Source organism: Schistocerca nitens, chromosome 3 (assembly GCF_023898315.1).
Source record: "Schistocerca nitens isolate TAMUIC-IGC-003100 chromosome 3, iqSchNite1.1, whole genome shotgun sequence".
Lineage (NCBI taxonomy): Eukaryota > Metazoa > Arthropoda > Insecta > Orthoptera > Acrididae > Schistocerca > Schistocerca nitens.
This window is the reverse complement of record NC_064616.1, coordinates 466,691,894-466,714,445: the sequence shown is the minus strand read 5'-3', so window position 1 is coordinate 466,714,445 and position 22,552 is coordinate 466,691,894. Positions and strand designations below refer to the sequence as shown.

Genomic DNA, 22,552 nt, shown 5'->3' with positions numbered 1-22,552 from the left:
ACTGCACGACCACAGGCACCTCACCTTTTTCAGCCCCTGCACCTAAGCCCATGAGCTCAGTCCATGCAGCCATGCCCCCACTGCTATACAGGCTGTTTGGCCTGGGCTCACATATACGGCCACACTCTAGTGTGGACTCAAAAGAGGTCATCACTGAGCATACGGGCATCAATTGTTTGAAATAACATCCGGATAAAAGCAACATGTGTGAAATCAAAATAAACTCTTGCTGTGACAACTGAATAACTCTATGCCCCCAACAACCTTGTTCGGTCCCAAGCAGACACCTGAGACTGCAACCACTGTCACCTATACTTCTAAGCCAGCCCAGGTCCAGACTGCCAATTTCGAGGCTTCAACACACTACCCATGAAAGCTCTTTGCCTCCACCCCTGACAAGACATTGGTAAAACCTCTGCTTCCACTGCATGCCCACTGTGCTGTGACCAACAGGGTGGGTAACAGACTATGTGGAACCTATGGAGGTTCAACCACTGCCCCCAGCTGTGCAAGTCCCATCCCCACCGAAACAACAAGTTACCAAGACCAAATGTGCACCAAGAACTGTAACTCAGCTGATGACAGGACCTGTCTTGAGCCAATGTTTCACCCTGGGTACTACTGCCCCTAAGAGATGCCAGCTAAATGGGAGAAGGACCTAATGTCGTGCCACCCGAGTGATAAAGAAATCAATTCAGAGAGACAGTAACAGTATGTGCGTAGCATATAGTTTCACTTGCAGCAGCTGCAGACATTTCAAACCCATTTATTTTTCTCTAAAACTGTGAAGACAAATCTCCAAAAGGGACGAAGACTAGGGTTTAACATCCCATACACACTGAGGTCATTAGAGATGGAGTGGAAACTCAGACTGTTTCATGGATGGGAAGGAAATCAGTTGTGTACTTTCAAGGGAACCATCCTGGTATTTGCCTGGAGTGATTTAGAGAAATTGCGGAAAACCTAAATGTGGATGGTCAGATGCAGATTTGAACCATCATCCTCCCAAATCGGCATCTATTGAGCTAACCACTAGCACTAACTCTAGCGTTGAGTGAAAAATTCGTTCTGCATATGAAAGCTGCCTGTTCCAGTAAAAATATCACAACAAATTCTAGGTCTTCTTTGTAAACATGATGATTCCAAGTTTTGGTATTTGCAGGCAAGTTGGTGCCTACACCTGATAAAGACAGCTAGAATAGTTCTCAAATGATTACTTCACTATGAGCACTAATAAATAAATTGAAACACACAAATCTTACCCAGAACGTTCATTGCCAGTGGTAATATAGTACTGCTTCTTGCATTCATCTTCTGACTTTCCTGAAATTAGTAAAATTATGTTTCACAGTACAGTATTTCAAAATAATTGTTCAGTATTTTAAAACGAAAATATATTACCATTAATAATGACGCACAATAGTAAACTGCTTATCTGCAGCTGTTATCACAGAAGACAGATTGGCCATAGCTACTATCAGCCAGTTGCACGCTGACCGACTCCTCTCCAGGACGACAACGCAACAGCAGCGGCCCCTGTATGATGAGGATATAAGCGTCGTGCCGACTGGTCGCGGTCCACTGACTCTACACTGCTAAAGACACTTTCCATTAAATTTTGGTAAGTGCCTTCATATACTCTAACACTGGTAAGGATTGCAGTACATTGGCACAAATGAATCAAGAATGAATGCAGAACAGTGTCCCTACTCGTGAGTGCATGGTGCACCAGGTAGTATAGAGGGCATGACAAGGCCATTTACAGCTGCAGAGCAAAGCAGAGTCAATGTGTCCCAAGTGGGCCAGTGACAGGTGGCCAAGTGATAATGTCAAATTTTGATGTGCCCAGAACTTCCACCATATTGGTAATTTGAACACATGAGTTGCCAGTATTCAAAGCATGTTACTTATCTGATTGTACCACGGCAATCATGGAAGATATGGAGAAGCACAACAGATAATTTTAAGGAGTGCAATACACTAAACTTTCCAAAACCACATATGTGTTGGCAACATACCTTTATTGAGTTTATTAGGGTGAAGAATATGGTAACAGACTAATCTTGTAAAATTAATACCTATTTAACCAAGGGTGACACAGTAGCAATCAAGGTGTCACATTAAAGAGCTTGGTGAGACAAACCTTCTGATGTGTCCACTTTTGCTGGCAACATCATACTGTGACAAGAAAATATTTTAATTAAATTTAATTAAAAGACTTTAATTAATCAAAGCAGACAGATACACCTGCCTGCTCATAAAGCTTACTGCGCAGCATGCCAGCTTGCAAGAAGCAAAGGTGACCCAGATCAGAGTGAATAAGCATGGCAGATTAATGACTGTAGACTGATTTACTGGCCAGCCTGAGAGTGCTTTTTAGCATTTCCCATGCTGTTTTAGGCAAATGCTGGGCTGCTTACCAAATTTCACACCAGAGAATATGATAGAGAAATAGTTAAAATACAGTAACACACAGAACAAAGTTTACATGATTCACAGAGAGATGGTATACATGCTTCCCTCCCTCAGATTACCTTGATGACCATGGCATCAGGAAGGGCACCTGGCCACTAAGTTAAATAAATTAAAATCTGCCAAATCCTGGAAATGTATACACCACACTAGATAGGATCAATGCGAGGAGGAAGAGGAGGATTATGGGCCCGGTAGTCCACCTCATGGATATATAATCCAGCTTAATGCCAGAGAGGGGACTCAAGGTTTCAACCACACCAGAAGCAGGAGTTCCGTTGCTCCACTCAGTGGGTCAACTGCACATTTCTGTTGTTTTTGATGGAGCTTAGAATTATTTGTATGCATGCACTTGCGAAAATTTTGCTACTGAATCAGACTTTAGATTCTACCTTTATGCGGTGGTTTTGTAAACTTTGCCGATTTCTCAAGTGAATTTCTGAGAGTATGTAATACTTCCAGTTGTAAATGCTGGTTGAGTATTACAGTTTTTCACAAGCTAACCACAGTTGGGACTTCTATTTATTTGTAGGTTGACGAACAATCACACCTTTTGTTTATACTACCTGACAAAAAGTGAAGCACCCACGAGATACGGTTGGCTGTCAGTGTAACTTTGCACATGTACACACCATTGACAGGACATAAATGATTAAAGCTGCAATGCTCTATGACAGGTAGAGTGGCCATCAGAGTGCATTAGTGTTATTACCAGGCTTGGAAGGGTATATCAGGACCCTGAACAGTGTCAGATGTTAATTGAGCATTGTGAAGGACATGAAGATGCAATGCACGTATGTGAGACAATGTTATCAGTATCTAAAAGAGTTTGAAAGGGGCCTCTTCATGGGTCTTAACTTGGCCAGCTGGTCGAATCACGCAATGCCTAGATTTTTCAAGCATTCAGATGTGGCAATGACCCAATATTGGAATGCATGGGAACATGAAGGCAGGTATACTCATTGTCAAGATTCCATTCAACCATTTCTGTCCACCATGACGGAGGATCACGGTATTGTGCACCAAGTACGTCATAATCCCTTCACATCTGCACCACACAGACTCCTTGAAACATTGTGTCATCCCGCATCATTGGCTGGAGACTAGCACCAGCCAGACTAGGGAATTACCGTCAAATCATAGGATACTATTAACATCACAGCACAAATGGCTGTATTTGGAATGGTGCCACGACCAGGAAGTATAGACTGCCAATGAACAGCATCACACTGTGTTCAGCAATGGATCATGGTTCTGCAAAGCCAAGATGACTATTGTCAATGCGTATGGCAGCAACCTGGGTAGAAGGTATGGTCTTCCAACATTTTGGAAAGGCACAAAGGTTTTACTGCTTGCATCATGGTGTGAGGAGTCACTGGGTATGACATCAGGTCACCGCTGGTAGTGACTGTGAGAATGCTGAGAGTACAACTGTATCTCATGGACATCCTCATGAACTACCTCTCATTCACCAGTAACATGGTGCCATTTTTCAACAGGACAATGCTTGTCCACACATGGCACATGTCTCTCTGAACTATCTGCATGGTGTTGCTATGCCAGCAAGATCCCCAGACCTGTCCCTGAAAGAATGTGTGTGGGACCAGCTTGGATGTCAACTCTGTCCCACTGTCATTATCCAGGATATCAAGGACAAGTTACAACAGTCGTAGGCCAGCTTGCCTCAGGAGAGAATACAGTGGGATTGTAGTACCCTTCCCAACCGAATCAGTGCATGCATCCAGGCCAAAAAATTTAAATACATAGGTGAAATAATACAAGTAAATGCTTTGGACGAAGAATCTAACTTGGCAAGAGTAAGGAAAATGGATGTGGCTTTTCAAACAACAAAAAACTTGTAGGCCAGTAACCAGAAATCTTTAACCATTAATGCAAAACTCCGGCACTGTCATTATGTCAGAATGCCTTTTGTTAAATGCAACCAAACAGTTAGGTAAAATAGAAAAGAAAGAAAGGAAAATAGCCAGGAAAATCTTGGGACCAAAATATAATAACTTTATTAAACACAATATATATGTATAGTTATGTTTGAGTTAGGCTTTCATCAATCTTTTGTTAATGTGCTTAGTGGTTCAGTCCTGTTTTCACACTTCACTACATGGTATTTGGGGCATGACTTGTTGCACAGTTTAGAAATGCAGTCCTCCTTGGTGTTGTGATATTATTCTTTCTAGTATATCTTTCAGTGGAAGCCATGGGTGGCAAAATGTGTGGACAGGTGGCCAAGTTGGAAGTTAGGTCCTTTCCAGGTATGTGAATTAACCATTCCTGTTTCCACAGTTCCCTTCAGTATCTCCCTGGCTTTCTTCTCCCGCTGATGATAGTTTTGAATGCTTGCATCTCTGGGTGATTGACAACGTATTGTCCAATATCTTTTACGAAGGAAGTTCCCTGCACTATTATCAAGGTGTAGCTATTTCTTACAAATTTTGAGAGTGAAAGAGATTTAACATTCTCTAGTTTTCTCACTGGCAGATAGGTCCATATTAGTTGAATTCTTTATGTCACAGCAGGCATAACTTTGAGCTAGAATAATGTTATTGCAGTTGGCTGGGATACATTTTGCATCTTAGGGATGCCGTAAATGGCTTTTGTTGCAGCTAACACTCACTCTTGTACATGCAGAGAGAAAGTGGTTCCAGTTTGCAATGTTACTCCCAAATATTTAAAGCTGGACATGAATTCTAATGTTGACCCACCACACGAGATGGTCTACCTGTGATATTCTTCCTCCTTGTTCAAATTTCATTGTTTTTGTCATTGAGCTGTTTATTTCCGTCAAGTTTTCTAGTGCCCACTATCTGATGGTCTCCTTGGTGGCTTGTAGATCTTCTAGGCTCCTGGAGAGGATGACCATGTCACCTGCATACATAAGCAGTTTTACATTTCTTGTGCCTATGATATGTCCAATGTCACTTGTAGGGCTCCTCTTTTTTGGTTGATATCTTTTCACATTAATATGCCACTGTATATTTCTACATGGATTGCAACTAGAATTAATTTGCTTATTTCTAGTTTGCCACTTCATTTACCTATTATATTCTCTAGCTGCTGGATGAGGCTCTTCCTGTCGATACCGCTGAATGCTTTAGAGAAGTCTATAAAGAACATGTACACTGGGGAAGGGGGTTGTGCTAGAGTCATTGCTACTTCTTTAATGACTTCTTGAACAGTGCGCACTGTTGATCTACCTGGAGTGATACAATATTGATTCACTGGGATATTAGCACACAGTCTTTGTTCACTGTGCCCTAATATGAGTTTAGAGAAGAGTTTAAACTTTAAACATAACACCTCATACAGCAATTCCTCTACAGGAGTCTGGGTCCTCTTTCCAGCCTTTGCCTTTCTAGAGCACAGTTGTAAGTGTCTGGAGTGTGGAAGTGAGTTGTTCTTGAGATATTAATTGAATGGGAATGCCAGGTGTTCTGCCAGGTCTTAGATTGTATCCTTCAGGTGTTCCCTGTATATCCCATTCGGCCACGCCGCCTTAGTATTCTTTACGTTCCTTATAAAATGGTTGACTTCTTTGGCTGCAATTAGGTCCATGACTTGTTTGCTTGCAATGTGCAGTGTGAAGGCATTTGACATTTTATCCGAAGGGTGGTTTCTGAAGTGTAGCTTTCATTGCTCCACGTTTACAAGGGTGGTCAATTTGTGCTTCATAAAGGACCTTAGGAGTATGTAACATTTCATTTCTGTCTCAGCATCAGCAGTTCGTGGTCTTGTGGTTAGTGTCGTTGACTCTTGATCTCAGAGCTCCGGGTTTGATTACCAGCTGGGTCGGGTATTTTTTTCTGATTGGGACTGCATGTGTGTGTTGTCCTCATAATCATTTTATCATCAATGTGCAGTCGCCAAAGTGGCGCTAAATAAACAAACTTGCACCAAGCATCCAAACAAACCCAGATGGGGTCTCCCAATCAATAAAGTCATTTGATCAATTCATTTGTGTTCCAGCAATTAATTTCTGTTCGGTGAGGACGTTATATGTAATCTTCTTTTCTTTCAGCAGACATTTGTACATTCAATGTTCTTTACTGTATCCTTTGTTTCATGACGTAACATTCTTCATTGAACCATGGCTTTGTGGTGCATCTGAATTTGATTACTTTAGTGCTGGGGTGTGCGATTAAGTCATTCAGAGCAGCTGATGCCTGGTCTAATTTTCCCTGCCTCATAATGTGGATTACTGCTGGTAGCTCTGCTTTGCTGCTTTGTTCACTAGCAGGGCTTTCTTAATCTATGTGGCTTGAAACTTGTGGTTTAAAGTGTTTACCTTCATGTCCCTGTGTTCATTTGCTTAATTTGACTTTAGTAACTATTGGAAGGTGTTTCTTGATTGAGACTTTTACTACTTTCACCCGTCGCATGACCATGAGCATTTGTGAAGACCAAGTCCGGTGCCATATACGTGTATTCCTAGTCCTGATTTAACAGTCTCAGTTGGTAGTTCATGAGAAAATCTGTGACCATTTGTAGTTTTGAGTTCCATTTGTCTATGCAACAATTTAGATCACCTTCTAGAATAGTTGGCCTGCAATCTTCTATATTCTCTAGTGCCGTTCCTAGCTTTTTGATGATACTCTTGGGTTCACTATTGAGTGTGAAGTATGTGCCTATTATATTAATTTTAGCAGTGACTACTGTTAGGGTATTATCTGTATGCTCGATTACAGTTGCAGATACAGTTTTATAAAACAACTTAGCCTCCCTGTGGGGTGTTCTCTGTCTCCTTTCTTGGCTGCAGAGTAAATTCCGTAGAATTTCCTGATACTTATGTCTTTTGTGCTGAATGTTTCTGTGCAAAACAATATGTTGTGCTCTTGGAAGATGAGCATCAGGGTCATGGCGATGATGGATTTCAGCCCTTCTATGTTCCATGCCATTATTCAGGTGTAATCTTTGTCATTACTGTTGCTGTGGGAGTTGTGCGTTTGTTGATAGAAAATATACCTCCGACCAGAAATCGGGTGCTGTCTTCTCTGTGTTGGATAAATGTTCAAATGTGTGTGAATCCCTAAGGAACAAAACTGCTGAGGTCAGTGGCCCTAGACTTACACACTACTTAAACTAACTTAAGCTAAGAACAGCACACACCCACGCCCGAGGGAGGACTCGAACCTCTGGCGGGAGGGACACCGTGCAATCTGTGACGTGGCACCTCAAACTGTGCGGCCACTCCACGTGGCTGTGTTGGATAGATAATCTTATTCTGAATGCTTTATTTGTGCCTTTAGTTTGAAGCTGGTCACAGCAGATTTGTTCCGAGATTCCGTTTTCCTTGAGAAACTTTGTTACATCTTCCTGTCTCAGATTTTGGTGTAGTTTACCCACATAGAGCCACATTTTTTGTTCAGCCTGTTTTAGCTTACAGGTCTCCACTGACTTTCTTCCCTTTATTTCCTGTTCTCTGTTTCTTGGTCTCCTTGCTATTTCTGAGAAGTATGGCAGCTGATCCCTCCTCTTGATCTTCATGTTATGATTTTTTCCTCTCCTTTCTCATTTCCTCTCTTCTACTGGTTCTGGATTTCCCCTATTTGATGATTTTTCCTCTGTTCACTTTGAATTTGGTTGGGTTCCTGCTCACAGCATTGGTTTTTTTTTATTACTTCTTTTACTGTTCAAAATATTATTTGAGATTTCTTCTATCATGGCTTATAGCCTTAGGTTGATTCTTTCCGTCATTTTATCCTCAATTTCTTTGGTTAGCAGTGTGTTATGGTTTTCATGGGTCACCGTTGCTAGGCTGTAGTTTTTAAGTGAGATACCTTGCCTGTCTGGCCCCAGTATGCCAGCAGTGTACTGATGCAGTCCTACGATTCCCCACATTTCTCCCGCAGCTGACGACTGCAGAGCCTCATTCGCTAGATTGGTCCAACTGGCTCTCAGCGCAAGTGTGTGGTTTCTATTCAGCTCCAGTTCAGCTGTTGTCGCTTGGTGCTGGTTGCTGCTTGTAGTTTCGCACATTCTGCCAACAGGTGGTGGCACTTGTCCTGCATGGTGGCTCTCCTCTTCCTTATGTTTTATGTTCATTTGGCATTCCCTAACCTCACTCTGTGGTGTGTTATTTCCCTTTATATTGTCATTTAGCACCTCTTTCACTGATACAAAACATATTCTAATGAGATTCACTGCTTAGTGTATGCCATCCTTAATGTCTTGTTTCAGATAACTATTCACTTCCGTAACTTTCATTAAAGTTTCAAGAGCACTCCCAAGCCGTATATCTAACTCAGCAGCCACCTTGCAAATGTAATATATGCCCAAAATATAATTCGAAATAAAAATTTAGAAGTAACAAAGAAGTTTATGAAAGAATAATATGACTATTAGACACAATAAGAACAAGACTAATTGTATTCTATGGACACCTAAAAAGGTTAGACGAAAAAAGAAAAACAAAAAAGAATTTTTAACTTTTTTACAGAAAACCAAAAACATCAATGATGTACATCCAAGAAGTTAAAGCAGACCCGAGGGAAATGGAAATAAAGGTGGAAGAAATACGAAAAAGAGAAAAGTTTGGAGCAAAAGTAAAAAGTTTCAACAGCTTCCATGGGAAAATAAAGGAAAAGACAGGAGCAATATGGACAGAAGAAAGAAAAGAACAGCTTAGAGAAAGAATGAAAAATCTACTGGAAGGAAAGCAAAGAGAAAAGACGTGTTATTTATTTCATGTGGTCCTCCATAGGCCAAACCAATAATAATAATAATAATAATAATAATAATAATAATAGTAAGCCATGGACTGACATCAGGAGTTATTATAAAATGAAATAATTTTTGTCTTAGCATGACAACAAAGCAGCTCAGTGTAGAGAACATGCACAATAATCACTTTCAGCTGTCACTAAGGACTATATTCTTTTGATAATTTATGCAATGTGGATAGATGAAATCTTTCACTCACCAGCTGTAGTGGCATCTTTGATTTTTTCTTTCTGGTTTGAGTCACAGTTCAACCGTAAAATATTTCCAGCAGCATTTGATGAGTCTTCAGGTGCATTAATTGCCATTTTGTTTTTGTTTATGTGTGAAATATTATTTTTACTTTCACAGTGATCTACAGCTGTCTGCACTTCTTGAGATGTTCTTTGAAGGTTTATGGAATGTAGTTCCTTCTTTGGAGATTTCTGCAAAAGTATATTTAAAGCTTTATATGAGCCCCTCTTCTGAGATTTACCAGGACTAGACTGATCTTCACATTGTTTTCCCTTGGTTTTCTTTGGGAGCTGAGGAGCATCATCACGTTCTTCGGTAACCACGGCAGATGACTTGACATTAGCTGTTACGCACGTTTCCTTTGATGTAACAACAGATGATGTACAAGACATTTCATTTTTAGTTTTAATTTGAGATTCAAACATTTTATCAGTGACAGATAAAGATTTCTGTTGCACTTCAATGGTATCTGTTGTAGGAAATGCTTTCAAGGCTTTTATCTTTCGTTGTCTTTTCTTCTTCTTCTGCATCTGCTTAACATCTTTCTCATTCCAAGTGGCTGTATATTCTTGCATACTAACATCACTTTCAACTGAAGCATAAGAATCATCAGAGTCATTATTTCCATCAAGGGAAGGGACTTTCCACTTTTTGCTACTGCACTTTCTCTTCTTGGATTTACATAATTTCTCTGAAGTAACAGCATTTAAATCACTTGTTTTTACATTTCCTGAAAGTTGTGCTTCCAGTGTTTTTGTGCTTCCCAAAGCTTGTATAACATTCTGCAATGGTTCTAATTTAACATAACATGGCTTAATTTTAATATTTCCTTGACATGGTGAGTTGCTATTTTTCTTCCTGCTTCTTCCACTGCAAGATCCACTCAAATTACAGTGTTTACAATGTGTTTGAGAGCTATTCTTTTTCTCACTTTCTTTCTGATTTTTTCTTATTCTGTCAAAATGACTACAAGATGTTTCATTCATTCTCTGCATCTTTTGAGATGATCTAGCAGCTCGAGGGCGTAGCTTCATTTGGGTTTCAAGCCCATTCTTCTTTACCAGACTCTTGTCATTATCCTTGGCAGTGCAAACAACATTATTAGAGGTTTCACTTGTTTTTGTGAATTCTGGGATGACATCTCTACTAATAGAGTCAACATCCATTTTTGCCTCCACACACTCAGTAATTTTTAGTCTGTCCACTCCATTATCAGAGCTGAAACAATTAAAAGTAGCCTTGTATGAGAAAGTCTGCTTATGAATATAACAAACAAAATAGAGGCTGAAAGTGATAGCTTGAAATCTGCACAACTGTCTTACACCTGTAAATGGTATAATCATGTTGATGTATATTTCACACATTTTAAATGGTAAAGTTATTTTCTATCCAGATTCTGGACAGGTTCAACAATAAAATCTGCCTTGCAAATTTTTAGTAAAACTGTCACAGAAATGGAAATCTTCGATCAATGAAGAGGCACACAGCGACAACAACATTAAGAATACACTAAAGGTGACAGGAGAAACTGAATAATGGCATAACTGGTTTTGCCTAAAAATTCGCACATTTACGTGTATAAATACATATGAGGACCACCCTAAAGGAACATTTGTTTTTATATCCAGAAAACTGCAGCTACAATTAGCCCTCCCATGTGGAACATGATGAATATCGGGGGATCTGGATATCATCTGTCAGGGATAACTGAGAAAACTGTAGTCTCCAGTTGAAACAGCACTATAGAGCACAATTTTTTAGTTAATTTAAAAATATAAACTCTACTGGCTTTATTTTTTGCACAGTGCAGCTTTCTTGTTCATACGTGGAAGTGTTTCATTGCAAATAAGGTAGCAATGTTATTTTCTACTTATGTGCATTAGCTCTCCTGGTGGCTCCCTAGTTGCTGTGTTTTGAGAAATGTAATATTCATCAAGTTCTCATTTCAGAAGCAACAAACTAATAATTATGTCATAACAAAAATTTTATCTAAGTCAAAAGCAACCTAACCAGTAATACAGTACTCGGATTGCCAATCTTCTTCGCTTAAGTAGCAAGTGTGCTTTTACTTGTTGCCACTGGCAGCATTTTTATGTGGTTTTTATTATTTGTGATGTAGTACTTACAGATGCACCATACAAGGAAATTTGCTATGATGCATAGGCAGTAGATTGACACTTTTTAAAGTGATATCACAGTTTTTATTGGGGTACCCCCCCCCCTCCCCTCAATTTGGTTCCATCCCACTTAAAAGTAAGGTGTGTCGAATTTGGGTTTGGTATGATAAGGGCATAAGTACTCCTGGGCCCTCAGAACAGTAGAATCTAGAAACAAAAAAGGAAACCAACTCTGCACAAATTTCTTCTGCATGTAAAGTCATCCATTACTTAATGTAGGTAGGATTTTAGTTCAAGTTCCTTAATGTGTTATTCATTACACAGATCACGTTGGTTGGGAAATGTAGTAAATCAATTACCTCAAGAAAAGTACAGAGTTTAGAGTGAACCAATCTGTCTCTATTTATTAATCGACATTGGAAATTGGGCAATCCCAGTAGCCTTTCACTTCAGGTGGAAACTAGTAGAGGTATCAAGTAAAAGTTCTTCAGTTCAATTCTGGCAGAGACTATATTTTCTCTGCATGCAATAACTGGAAATATACAGTGAGTGCTTTGGCACTCAGGCCCAGGCATGGCCCATGAGATGAAATCTTGGCCTCCCCTAATCGACAAGGTCTTTAGAAGATATTACCATAAAATAGATTAATAAAAAACTCGAGGATACTAGGTGCTCTTGTAGTGCATGTGGATAAATCAAAGCTAGCAGCAGTTATATCAGAAAACAGTATGTGAAGAACTACACAGACAGGTCTAGGTTCAACCTAACATCTAAACATTTGACCATATTGAAGAACACTAAAGAACACAAAAGTTTTTCCAAGTCGCTATAAAAAGAACACCATAATTCAGATGAGCTCATCTGCCCCTAGATTTCAGGAAGTTCTTAAGAATCACAAAGAAGATATGCTTCTCTGACCAATTATTAATGAAACAAGTGATCCTGTTATTAGCCAAATATTTGGATAAATTTTTTTAATATCCACTAAAGCACAGCATAGCGAACAGGAATGAACTTATTAGTAAAGTATCTGACTTAGCAGCCCTGAAGGAACTTCATTTGTTTCCTTTGACATAAGAAACATGTATACAAGTATCCTGACAGACCAGATAAAGCACAAAGTTAGTAAGAATCTTAAGGAACACAGTAGAAGATCACCTGATGAGACTGACGATGTATTTCAGCTACTGCAGCTGGTTTTAAGTTTTAATTACATTAAATTTGGGGGGCAATAGGCTCACCACTTTCATACTGCCTAGCCAACAGAACATGATGGTTAACTTCAATAGTCATTCCAGTACGATAGTCTTTTGGGCTAGGTATGTGGATGATATTTTATTACACAAGGGTTCCTTTCAGGATTGCATTGATTTTCTGGGAGGACTTGAATAAAATACATGATAATATCCAACTCTCAATGGAAGAGAGTATTGACAGTTTTCTTCCCTTTTTGCTCTTGTCAATCAGGATTAATGGTAATACAATCAGCTATGATATTTAAAGAAAGACAACTACTTCAAAGCTAGTAATTCACAGCTCCTCTAAACACCCTTTGTAGTACAAGAAGGCAGTCTTCAGGGCACTGCTTCATAGATTACACAGTGTCCCTTTGTCACATGAAGCTCACGACTACAAATTTAGGATAATCCACTTTATAGCATATTCTAATGGATATGATGCAGACTTTATCAACAGCATTAACAGAAATGTGTTGCAGGAAATGAACATAGGGCATAATAATGTGGGCACCTCTGCATCATCTAGTACTCCAATTACGCTAGTCCCAACATGTAACACACCTTATAGTGATAGCAAATATATGAGGATACCTTATAATGGTAATAGTTTTAATAAGGTTGGTCTTTGTACCAAACAATAATGGCCTAAAATTTAAGCACAGGAAGGAGACAAAGTGGGAAAACTTTTAGTCACCAAGTGGGTATTGCATCACAGATGATTCCAGATATATGGACCAAATGGGAAGCTTTGAGGTCTGTTTTAGAGAGCATAGAAACAACTCAGGCTCAAGGTCGGCTCTAAGCACACATCTTCATGAAACAGGCAATTCAATTACTAACATCCATTCAAATTTGCAGGTGCTGCACTTTGAAAATAATGATATCACACTCAACATTTTCTTAACGCGCAGACCGAGATGAAGTCTACGGCACAATTTTTATCGTCTAGGTAGATAGTATTTAGTCTACCCACACACCTAACTGATGCATCCCTGCAGGACAGTGTTACTTTTTGTTGAGGTCCTTGGTTTTATTTAGTTTTATTGGCTCTTAGTTTTATTCTCAGTTGATGCAACTGTACCTTTTTTATGAAAATATAGCTCTTTATGGGCTGTGCAATACTACAGATACACTATAAATGTGGTGGTTTCTAAAAATAGAGCAATATAGCATTCAAAAAATGTTGTTAGCTAGGCTTCCCAGAGCTATATTTCTTTATTTTTAACTATGAGTGTCTTTAAAAAAGAAAAATAATCCTAATGACATTATAACATGTAACCTTGTCAGCCTTTGTTGTGATCTATCTTGTTCAAACTGTCATCTGTTTTCTACCCTATGTACTAGTTCGCTTTGTTCTTTATCTGCACCACATATTTTGACCAATATTTTTCCCCTGCATCTTCTCTAGTACTGATTTCTGTGAATGTAGATGGGTACATAGTTATTTCCGAATTTGCATATAACACTTTGTTTATGGTTCACTACACTGCAGGGCCTTCTCCCGATTGTTTTTCACCGATTTATTCCAAGTTTCACAGCAATTTTCTTTCCCACCCTCCATTTACCTTGTTTATACATGATTCTTGTGCTGTATCAACAGGACTGCAGTACACTTCACTTCTGAGATGACCCTACATGGAAAATTCCAGAGGACTGAGGTCAGTTGACATTGGAGGTCAAAATACATGCACTGTTTGACATATTCATTTTGGAACATATAGATGCATTATATGTCAAAGCACTGAATTACACAGTCTTCTCAAGCTTTATGAGATGATCTGTGGGTGGGTGAAAGAATTTGTAATTCACTGCAAAAAAGAGTGCAGTATTTATCCAAATGCATGGATGAAACACAGAACACCTACTCTAACATGTATGAGTGTAAACTGTAACATGCAATGTGCTGCAACAGAATTTTATTTCTTGTTACGTAGGCCATCAATGAAATTTGAGCCCAATTAGATGAGAACTTAATTGAAAAGTTTACATTTAAAATACATTTGTATTGAGTATGGCAATACTTCAAACAGAAGTCAGCAGCGACTTGCAACCATACATTCACAGTTATCTTGTAAATGGCTCATTTGCAACCTCATGTTTACTACAATGTTTATACTTCTATTACTCTGTATTTTCACATTCCAGTGTTTGTTGTTAATTATGATACAACAAGTGTATATTGTGTTTTACCACATGGTAAATCTGAATATGACAGAAGCCAGTAAAGTTTCACACCGACTAAGACATAGAGGAGATGATGTGTAACAAGCACTCCTTTTGAAGAACAACACAAAAATAGAGGACTTCACTAAGTAGTGCCAGCACAATGAAACAATGCACCAGGAACAAGTATGTCAAAAGAATCTCATTTTAAATCTCCTGCCAGTATTTTTAATTTAATATTTACAAATTATTGAAAATTTTAGTAACTTTTGTCAACAAAATGTTTGGAGACTTAAGAAAATCCCATAGTGTATACAAACAGAGAAGTGCTCTCTATCCAAGAAGGAGTACAACATCATCTGTGGTTTGGCTTGTGTTTATGTATTAAAACTGCTTTCGGTATTAAGTGTTGGCTACCACTAGCAGATCAAAAAAGTGAAGTGATTCAAATCGCTATTAAGATGTTCTTGTGATTGATGAGCTTCTGTGATGTTCAAGCACAACCAAATTATCAATTCAAGAGTGTTTGTGCAGTGATAAAATGCTAGACTAGACCTGCATTTAAGTTTCAGTTTACTAAGCCTGAGAAGTTTCCTTTTGTCCCTAAATTTGCACACTGAGCACAAGTTGTTTGTTCCACAACACAATGCAGCTGCTCACAAGATTGGGATCAGGTGCCATGTGACTCACAGGCTTGTGTCAATAAGGAATCATCTCCCGTACAGAATGCTTCTCATTTCTACATATACACCACATTTCACCCTAATGTCTAATGTCTGCTGGAGCCTGTGTAGAGGAAAAATGTCTAGTAACTTACATTTACAGTTACTATGACAAATGTTCTTGACTGCAAAGGACACTAAATGATTAAAAAATACGTACTTGTCAAAAATAAAATCTGTTTTGTTATTGTCAATTATTTTGTCTTTCTCTTGCTTTGTAACTGCAGAATAATCCAGCAATATTCCTTCATTTTCTAATTCTGGTTTCGAGTCCTGTACACTATTTTTACTGGCCTTTATTCCTGAAAATATACAACAAAAGCTTTATGTAATTAAAATATAAGATGAAGAGAGAATGAAAATGTGCATGCTGCCTCACACGCACGCCCACAAAACACACACACACACACACACACACACACACACACACACACACACACACAATATAAATCTTAGAAATTATGGAAATAATGAAACTAAATGTCTCATAATACATCTAGCAGTTATTTTAATTAACTTTTTAAAAACTTTTGAGAACACAGAACAGTAGTAAACTAAATGACAGTACATAACAAAATACTTACCAGTATCTTCAGCTGTTCCAAATTCAACTTTCTCCATCATTGATCGACTAAGTACATCATCATCTTCTTCTTCTCCATCAGACTCTTCATCAATTTTTTGTGAACCAAGAATGCTATCATCATCAACTTTTCTTTCAGCTGCCAGATCTCCTAAGAGCACAGCCAAATCTATGTCTTGAGATGACACTGAGTAAAACAGAAGAAAACTAAAGCTTAGTCAAAATAACAAGTCAGTGAATATATATACAAATTTTAAATTGAAAATAAAAAAGAATAAACGGTAACAATATTAAAAATTGAGAATTCTTTTTAGTCTTTAAAGCTATAATTAATTTGTTTCCATTTGGTATAAAGCAGAAAATAAGATACAGCATCAATAAAGCCATCAATGCAACAAGAAAATTAAAGAATAAGCTTGAATAATAGAAAATCTGATTGACACGAGTTCCAACATGGTTATTAACTTTGGAGAATGCATAAGGACCTACCACAAATAAACAGAATGAGATGATGGGATGGGAAATACAGAGTTTGAATAAATTCGGGAATATGCTACAACCCCATCTCAATACCTTCCCAACTACTGATTCTCCTTCACATCCTTTGACTCTCATAACTGCAATCTGGTTTCTGTACAAGTTGTATATAAAGCTTTGATTCCCATACGTTATCCTCACTACATTCAGAATTTCGACACGTGTATTCCACTGAAGAAGTAAAATTCTTTTGCTAAATCTACAAACATGGGTTTACATGTCTTCTATTCATCTTTCTAAGATAATATTGCCTAGCGTGTTCCTACATTTCTCTAGAACCTAAACTGATCTTTCCCAAGGTCAGATTCCGTCAGCTTTTTCCAGTATTCTGTAAATAATTAATGTTAGTCTTTTGCAACTGTGACTTATTAAACTGATGATTTGGTACTGTTCACACATGTCAGCACCTACCTTCTTTGGAGTTGGAATTATTACATACTTCTTGAAGTCTGAGGATACTTTGTGTTACATATATCTTGCATGTCAGGTAGAACAATTCTTCATGGCTGTCTCTCTCAAATATGTCCATAATTCTATGGGAATACTGTCTACTCTAGGTGCCTTGTTCTGAATTAGATCTTTCAGTGCTCTGTCAAGATCTTCTTGCATTATAATATCTCACGTTCTTTAAGTTCATTTCCCTTGTATACATAGCCCTTCCATATATTCCTTCAACCTTTCACTCTTCTCTTCTTTGCATAGTACTGACTTGCCATTTGAGCTGTCGATATTCACACAGGTACTATTCTTTTCTCCAAAGGTCATTTTACTTTTTCTATATGTGCCACCTACACTGATGAACCAAAATATTACAATCACCTGCTTATCAGCATAATGGTCGACATTTTGAATGTAACACAGTTCCATGGCATGGATTCGGCAAGTCCTTGGACAGTTTCCGGAGGTGTTTGGCACCAGATGTATACGCATAAATCACGCTATTCCTGTAAATTATGGGTTGGTGGTTTCTGGACACAGTGCTGACACCTAATGGTGTGTGAGATGTGTTGGATCGGTTTAAGATCAGGTGAATTTGGTGGCCAAGACATCAACGTGAGTTCACTATGATCTTCTCAAAGCACTGTAGCATGATTCTTGCCCTGTGATATGGACACTTATCCTCCTGGAATATGTCATCACCACCAGAGAAGACATCAAGCGTGAAGGGATGCAAGTGGTGCACAATAATGTTCACATAGTCCACTGATGTCCTGATGCCTTTGATTACTACCACAGATCAGATGGAATCCCTAGTGATGTCCCCCCCCCCCCCCCAAACCCCAGCACAACACTGCCCACATTGGCCTGCGTCTGTGGCATGGTGGATGATTGGGTATCTGGATTTGACCATCGACCTGGTGTAACAAGAAACATAATTAATCTGAGCTGGCAACATGTTTCCTTGGTCCAATCTCAATAATCCTGTGTCCACGGAAACACACAAGGGTATTCTGCTGCAAATTCCCATGTTCAACAATGTGTGCTGAATGGTCTGCTCTGAAACACTCGTGCCAGTGCCAGCACAGTACTGTGTCATCAGATCTGCCACAGATCGCCAACTATCCTCGCTTTACAGAATGGACAAGCCTCTGATATCCAAGTGCTGTGATGAGGTGTGGGTGTCCAACACCTTGTCACATACTCTTTCTTTCACTGTTCTTCAACCACATAGATGCTAACAACAGTAACAAATGAACAGCCTACCTGTTTTGCCATTTCTGAGATGCTCATTCCCAGGAGCCAGGGCAAAATAATCTGCCCTTTGTTTAACGTCAGTTATGTTAGTGAGTTTCCCCTTTTGCAGTCCTTATCACTAGAGTGATTCCGTATTTGTCTCTTCTCTGCTTGTATACTTTCCTTACCATGTCATGTGCCCACAATGCTACCAGGCAGCATTCCAACTTGTGGCGGGTAGTTGTCATAATGGTTTGGCTCATCCGAGTCTTTTTTCACGTAGTCATGCATGCAGACATGCTACAGCTTTGCACGTCTCTGCTAGCCATTCCTGCTTTTATATATTTCATTTCCTACCAATTTAATTTTTTGGATGTCTGTATTCCCTTTTGTCTACTTCATTTTCTGCACTTTTATGTTTTGTCTTTTCATCAGTTGAAGTGAGCTTAGTAATTGTTATTAGATATTAATTTATGTGGCATGTAAAACGCAGCTGGCACACAGATAGTGTGCATGCAGGTTCATCACAGAGTTCTGAATACATGCAATATGTGTGGGATGTGTTTGGTTTATGCTGATGTCATTATCGTGTGTTCTTCCATTGATCAGCACTGGACGTTTTCACATGCCTGCTTTGTTGATGTTAGTTTTTAGTTACCTGATCAAGTAGTTGTTTGGTTAGTTTATTGCATAATTTTGAGGTCAGGTAGAGCATACAGAATACAGAGTGAGTCAGGAGCAAAGGTACATGCTTTGAGGGTATTAGCGATTCTGGGGAAGAAAAATAAATAAATTAATTAATTAAAAAAATAAATAAATAAATAAAAAATGAACATACGTACTGTTCTTAACCATTTCTGAGGAAACTAATGAAGACAATGACGAACAGGTCAAATACAGGTGCTAGTATATGAAACACTGTGATCTAACATTTTGTTTAACTGTGTACATTTCCCCAGGAAAGATGTTCAAAAAGTCCATTGACAACTGTGATGCATTTCACTGCTCTTGTAGACAGCTGCTGTGCTACTGACCTGAGCTCTCATTTGTATGATTCCTTTATGTGAGCAATAAATGACAAGTGAAAACTGCGCACTAAAATGGTCAGTAAAAAATGGTGGTTTTCAAACAGCTAATATTGGATACTGTTAACAAAAGAGCATATGTTGATTTGAAGTTTTTTTTCCCAGAATCATCAATACTATTACCCCTACAAGCATTTACCTTTCCTCCAGACTCACCCTGTATATTCAAAAAATTCAGTCACATTTATGGAGTGTGGTGATGCAAATGAGGGGATGTCAAATATATCTAATAATCTGCCCAAAGTGGTATCCTTGCAAAATTATTATCAGCTTTGTGTGAAAAATCAGAAAAGGATAACCCAAAAATGCTTGAGAAATTAAAATGCAAAATTGTTTGAAGAATCCCAGGAGAGTCTCCTACAATTTAAACACAAGAGAGAAAAATAACTGACAAATTGTGAAAAAATGGAGTGTATTGGCTGCACAGGTTTGTGAGGGGAGAGTGAGCCTATTCTCACAAATTTTTGAGCTTGCAGGTAAAATAGGGTCAGGAAAAGAACAAGGTAGATAAGAAACATCCCACTGTTAAGGTCAGACCTGACCAGGAAGCAATGCAGCTCACTGCAGTTAAACATGAAGTACGAGAGCACGCCTCAGAAGTAATGCCTCAGAATTTTTTATGTGAAAACTCTTAAAGCTTTTTAAATACAACAAACTTTATTGGTATTCTACATCTTTAATCTACATGTCTATATGTTCATTTCTTGACATAGTCACCCTGACAATGAACACATTTCTCCCACAGAGAGACCTGCTCATTGGTACCGTCACTCTAGAATGTTTGACTCTGTTGACAGAGCCATTACCTCACCTCTTCTTACACCACCTCATCACTATCAAAGTCCTTGAAGGTGTTCTTCAAGGTCTGGAAACAGACGAAAATTGGATGGGGCCAGTAGGGATGGTATGGAGGATAACTGATGACAGTGGACCCAAGAAATTAGATTGTTTCATATGTTGCAGCTCTCATTTGTGGTCTGGAGTCATCACTGGATATAACTTTCATTTTTCGATGGTTTTGAATCGGATGCACATTTTCTGTGATTAGAAACCCAATTACAGAACATTGTTTGTCACACACTAATATAGATACGTAACACACTGGCATGTTACATGCTACAATTCGTAGCCCTCTAGTGGCAGACGGGTGCAACTTCCATCACTGAAGCAAGAAAGTCGACCAAGTAATATGAATGAAATGTAACACCTCAACCAATACTGAGAACAGAATAAAAAAAAATTGGAAGCATTGCTTTTCAGCATGCCCTTAGTAGCTACATTGAAAGAAAGCATGTCACTCAAAGTACAACCTCCTGTGAGAGCAGTGCGCATTGATATCCCACAGCCAAGACATGGGCAAAATCGGAATATAAATATGAATACATATCTGCATAACCTAGACAATTATTTACAGACTAATAGAAGGAGAGACTGACACATGTTTTTGATCATACAGTAAGCCACACACAACAAAGAGGTACCTTGGCTTGAAGTATCTTGTTTGGAAGATATGACATACGTCACATTCAAGATCAAATATATAGCCACATACTGGGGTATTGTAGCATTGACTACAGTTGAGCTGTATACATTCCATGGATACCAGCTGTTCCATTCTAAACAGTTGATGATGATGTATACTGGAAATTTAGCAACTACGACTTCTTATCGAGATGAGGATATGAATAAGGCAGAAATGTGCTGCATGGTGGTGAACCATTTTCCAACAGAATGAGTGCTCATTGTACGGAAAACCAAAGACAAATTCATCGAGATACTATGTTTTCTTTATGTAACTGAATGTATGAGGGAACAGCATGTCGGTGACACAGTCAACACGCAATTACATTCAAAGCCATACGCTCCCATATTTCACGAAAGTAGTCTTCAAGTTAAAACTCTTGAAGCTGTCATAGCAACTGAAAAGTGTCCCTATCTCAAGGCCAAAGCTCATGGTACTGAGAGAACAGTATGTCCCAATAATGCATCAGAAGTGACCACTTTGTCACAGGCACTTCACGATAAACTAAAAGCGATACACTTAGCTGGCTCCATGCCATTGGCATTCTATCATTTATCGCTTGTCTTTAGTTGCATTTCGTGATCAATGATAAATGAGCTACATGACATCGAAAATGTCTAATCAAATAGGGATTGTTACACTGGATAAATTATTTCTTAGGAAGTCCTTGGTGGAATATAAATAACGGAATGAGAAAATAAGAACACAATGTGGAGCTGAGGTACTGATATTAAAAAAGACACACAACTAAAATAAAAATGTTGCAAATATTTCAGAAGAGGTCCTTCTTCACAGCTAACTACAGAATACCAATACACATACATACATATACATTGTATGTTGTATCAGTACTATAGTTCAGCAAGGTTAAGAGGTGTTATATGTTAGGGCAGGTAAAGGAATAAAGGAAGTGTGGAGAGTGAGGGAGGGTTGGAGGGAAGGATGGCTAAGAGCTGGGAGGGAGTGGTAGCAAACCCAGGGAATAGGATTGACTCCCACCCTCATTCCCAATAACAACGTCTCCAGATTATGTAGATGGGAATTGTCCATGGATCTCCACCAGCCTCTGTCACACATCAACCTGTAACCCTTTCCCAGTACTCCACCTCCCCCTCCCCCTCCCCAACTTCATTCAATCTGCATTCCCATAGTCCTCTCTGCTGTACCCATACTCTTTATTGACAACCACTACATATACAAAATTACATCAGGTGATAATTGCATGCCAAATAGTGACAAGGTTACAGAAATATTAACACTACTATTAACTGTCCAAGTACATAGTCCTATCACTGACAAATGAATGTGCGCTGGCATGGAGCTGGTATGACTTGAAAAATTTGTATATGGCAGAGATAGTGCAAGTGGACGAGACCCTGCTGACAGCTGCCCGACATGTTAATATTTGCCAGCCAGGGAGCTGGCTGTGGGTAACAGCGGCAAGCTTGCTTCGCATGGCCACTGCTGGAGCTG

The 22,552-nt window shown here is 38.9% G+C and overlaps 1 protein-coding gene across 1 annotated transcript in view; it reads right to left on the bottom strand.

The window, feature by feature from the left end:
- Positions 1 to 22,552, bottom strand: part of LOC126248392 (DNA polymerase zeta catalytic subunit) — a 227,444-nt gene that overhangs the window by 136,852 nt on the left and 68,040 nt on the right. The window contains exons 9-12 of the mRNA XM_049949342.1: positions 16,263 to 16,448; positions 15,839 to 15,980; positions 9,407 to 10,656; positions 1,263 to 1,323 (exon numbers count right to left, since the gene is read on the bottom strand). Coding sequence (XP_049805299.1) covers positions 1,263 to 1,323; positions 9,407 to 10,656; positions 15,839 to 15,980; positions 16,263 to 16,448 — 1,639 coding nt within the window. The remainder of the gene's footprint in view (positions 1 to 1,262; positions 1,324 to 9,406; positions 10,657 to 15,838; positions 15,981 to 16,262; positions 16,449 to 22,552) is intronic.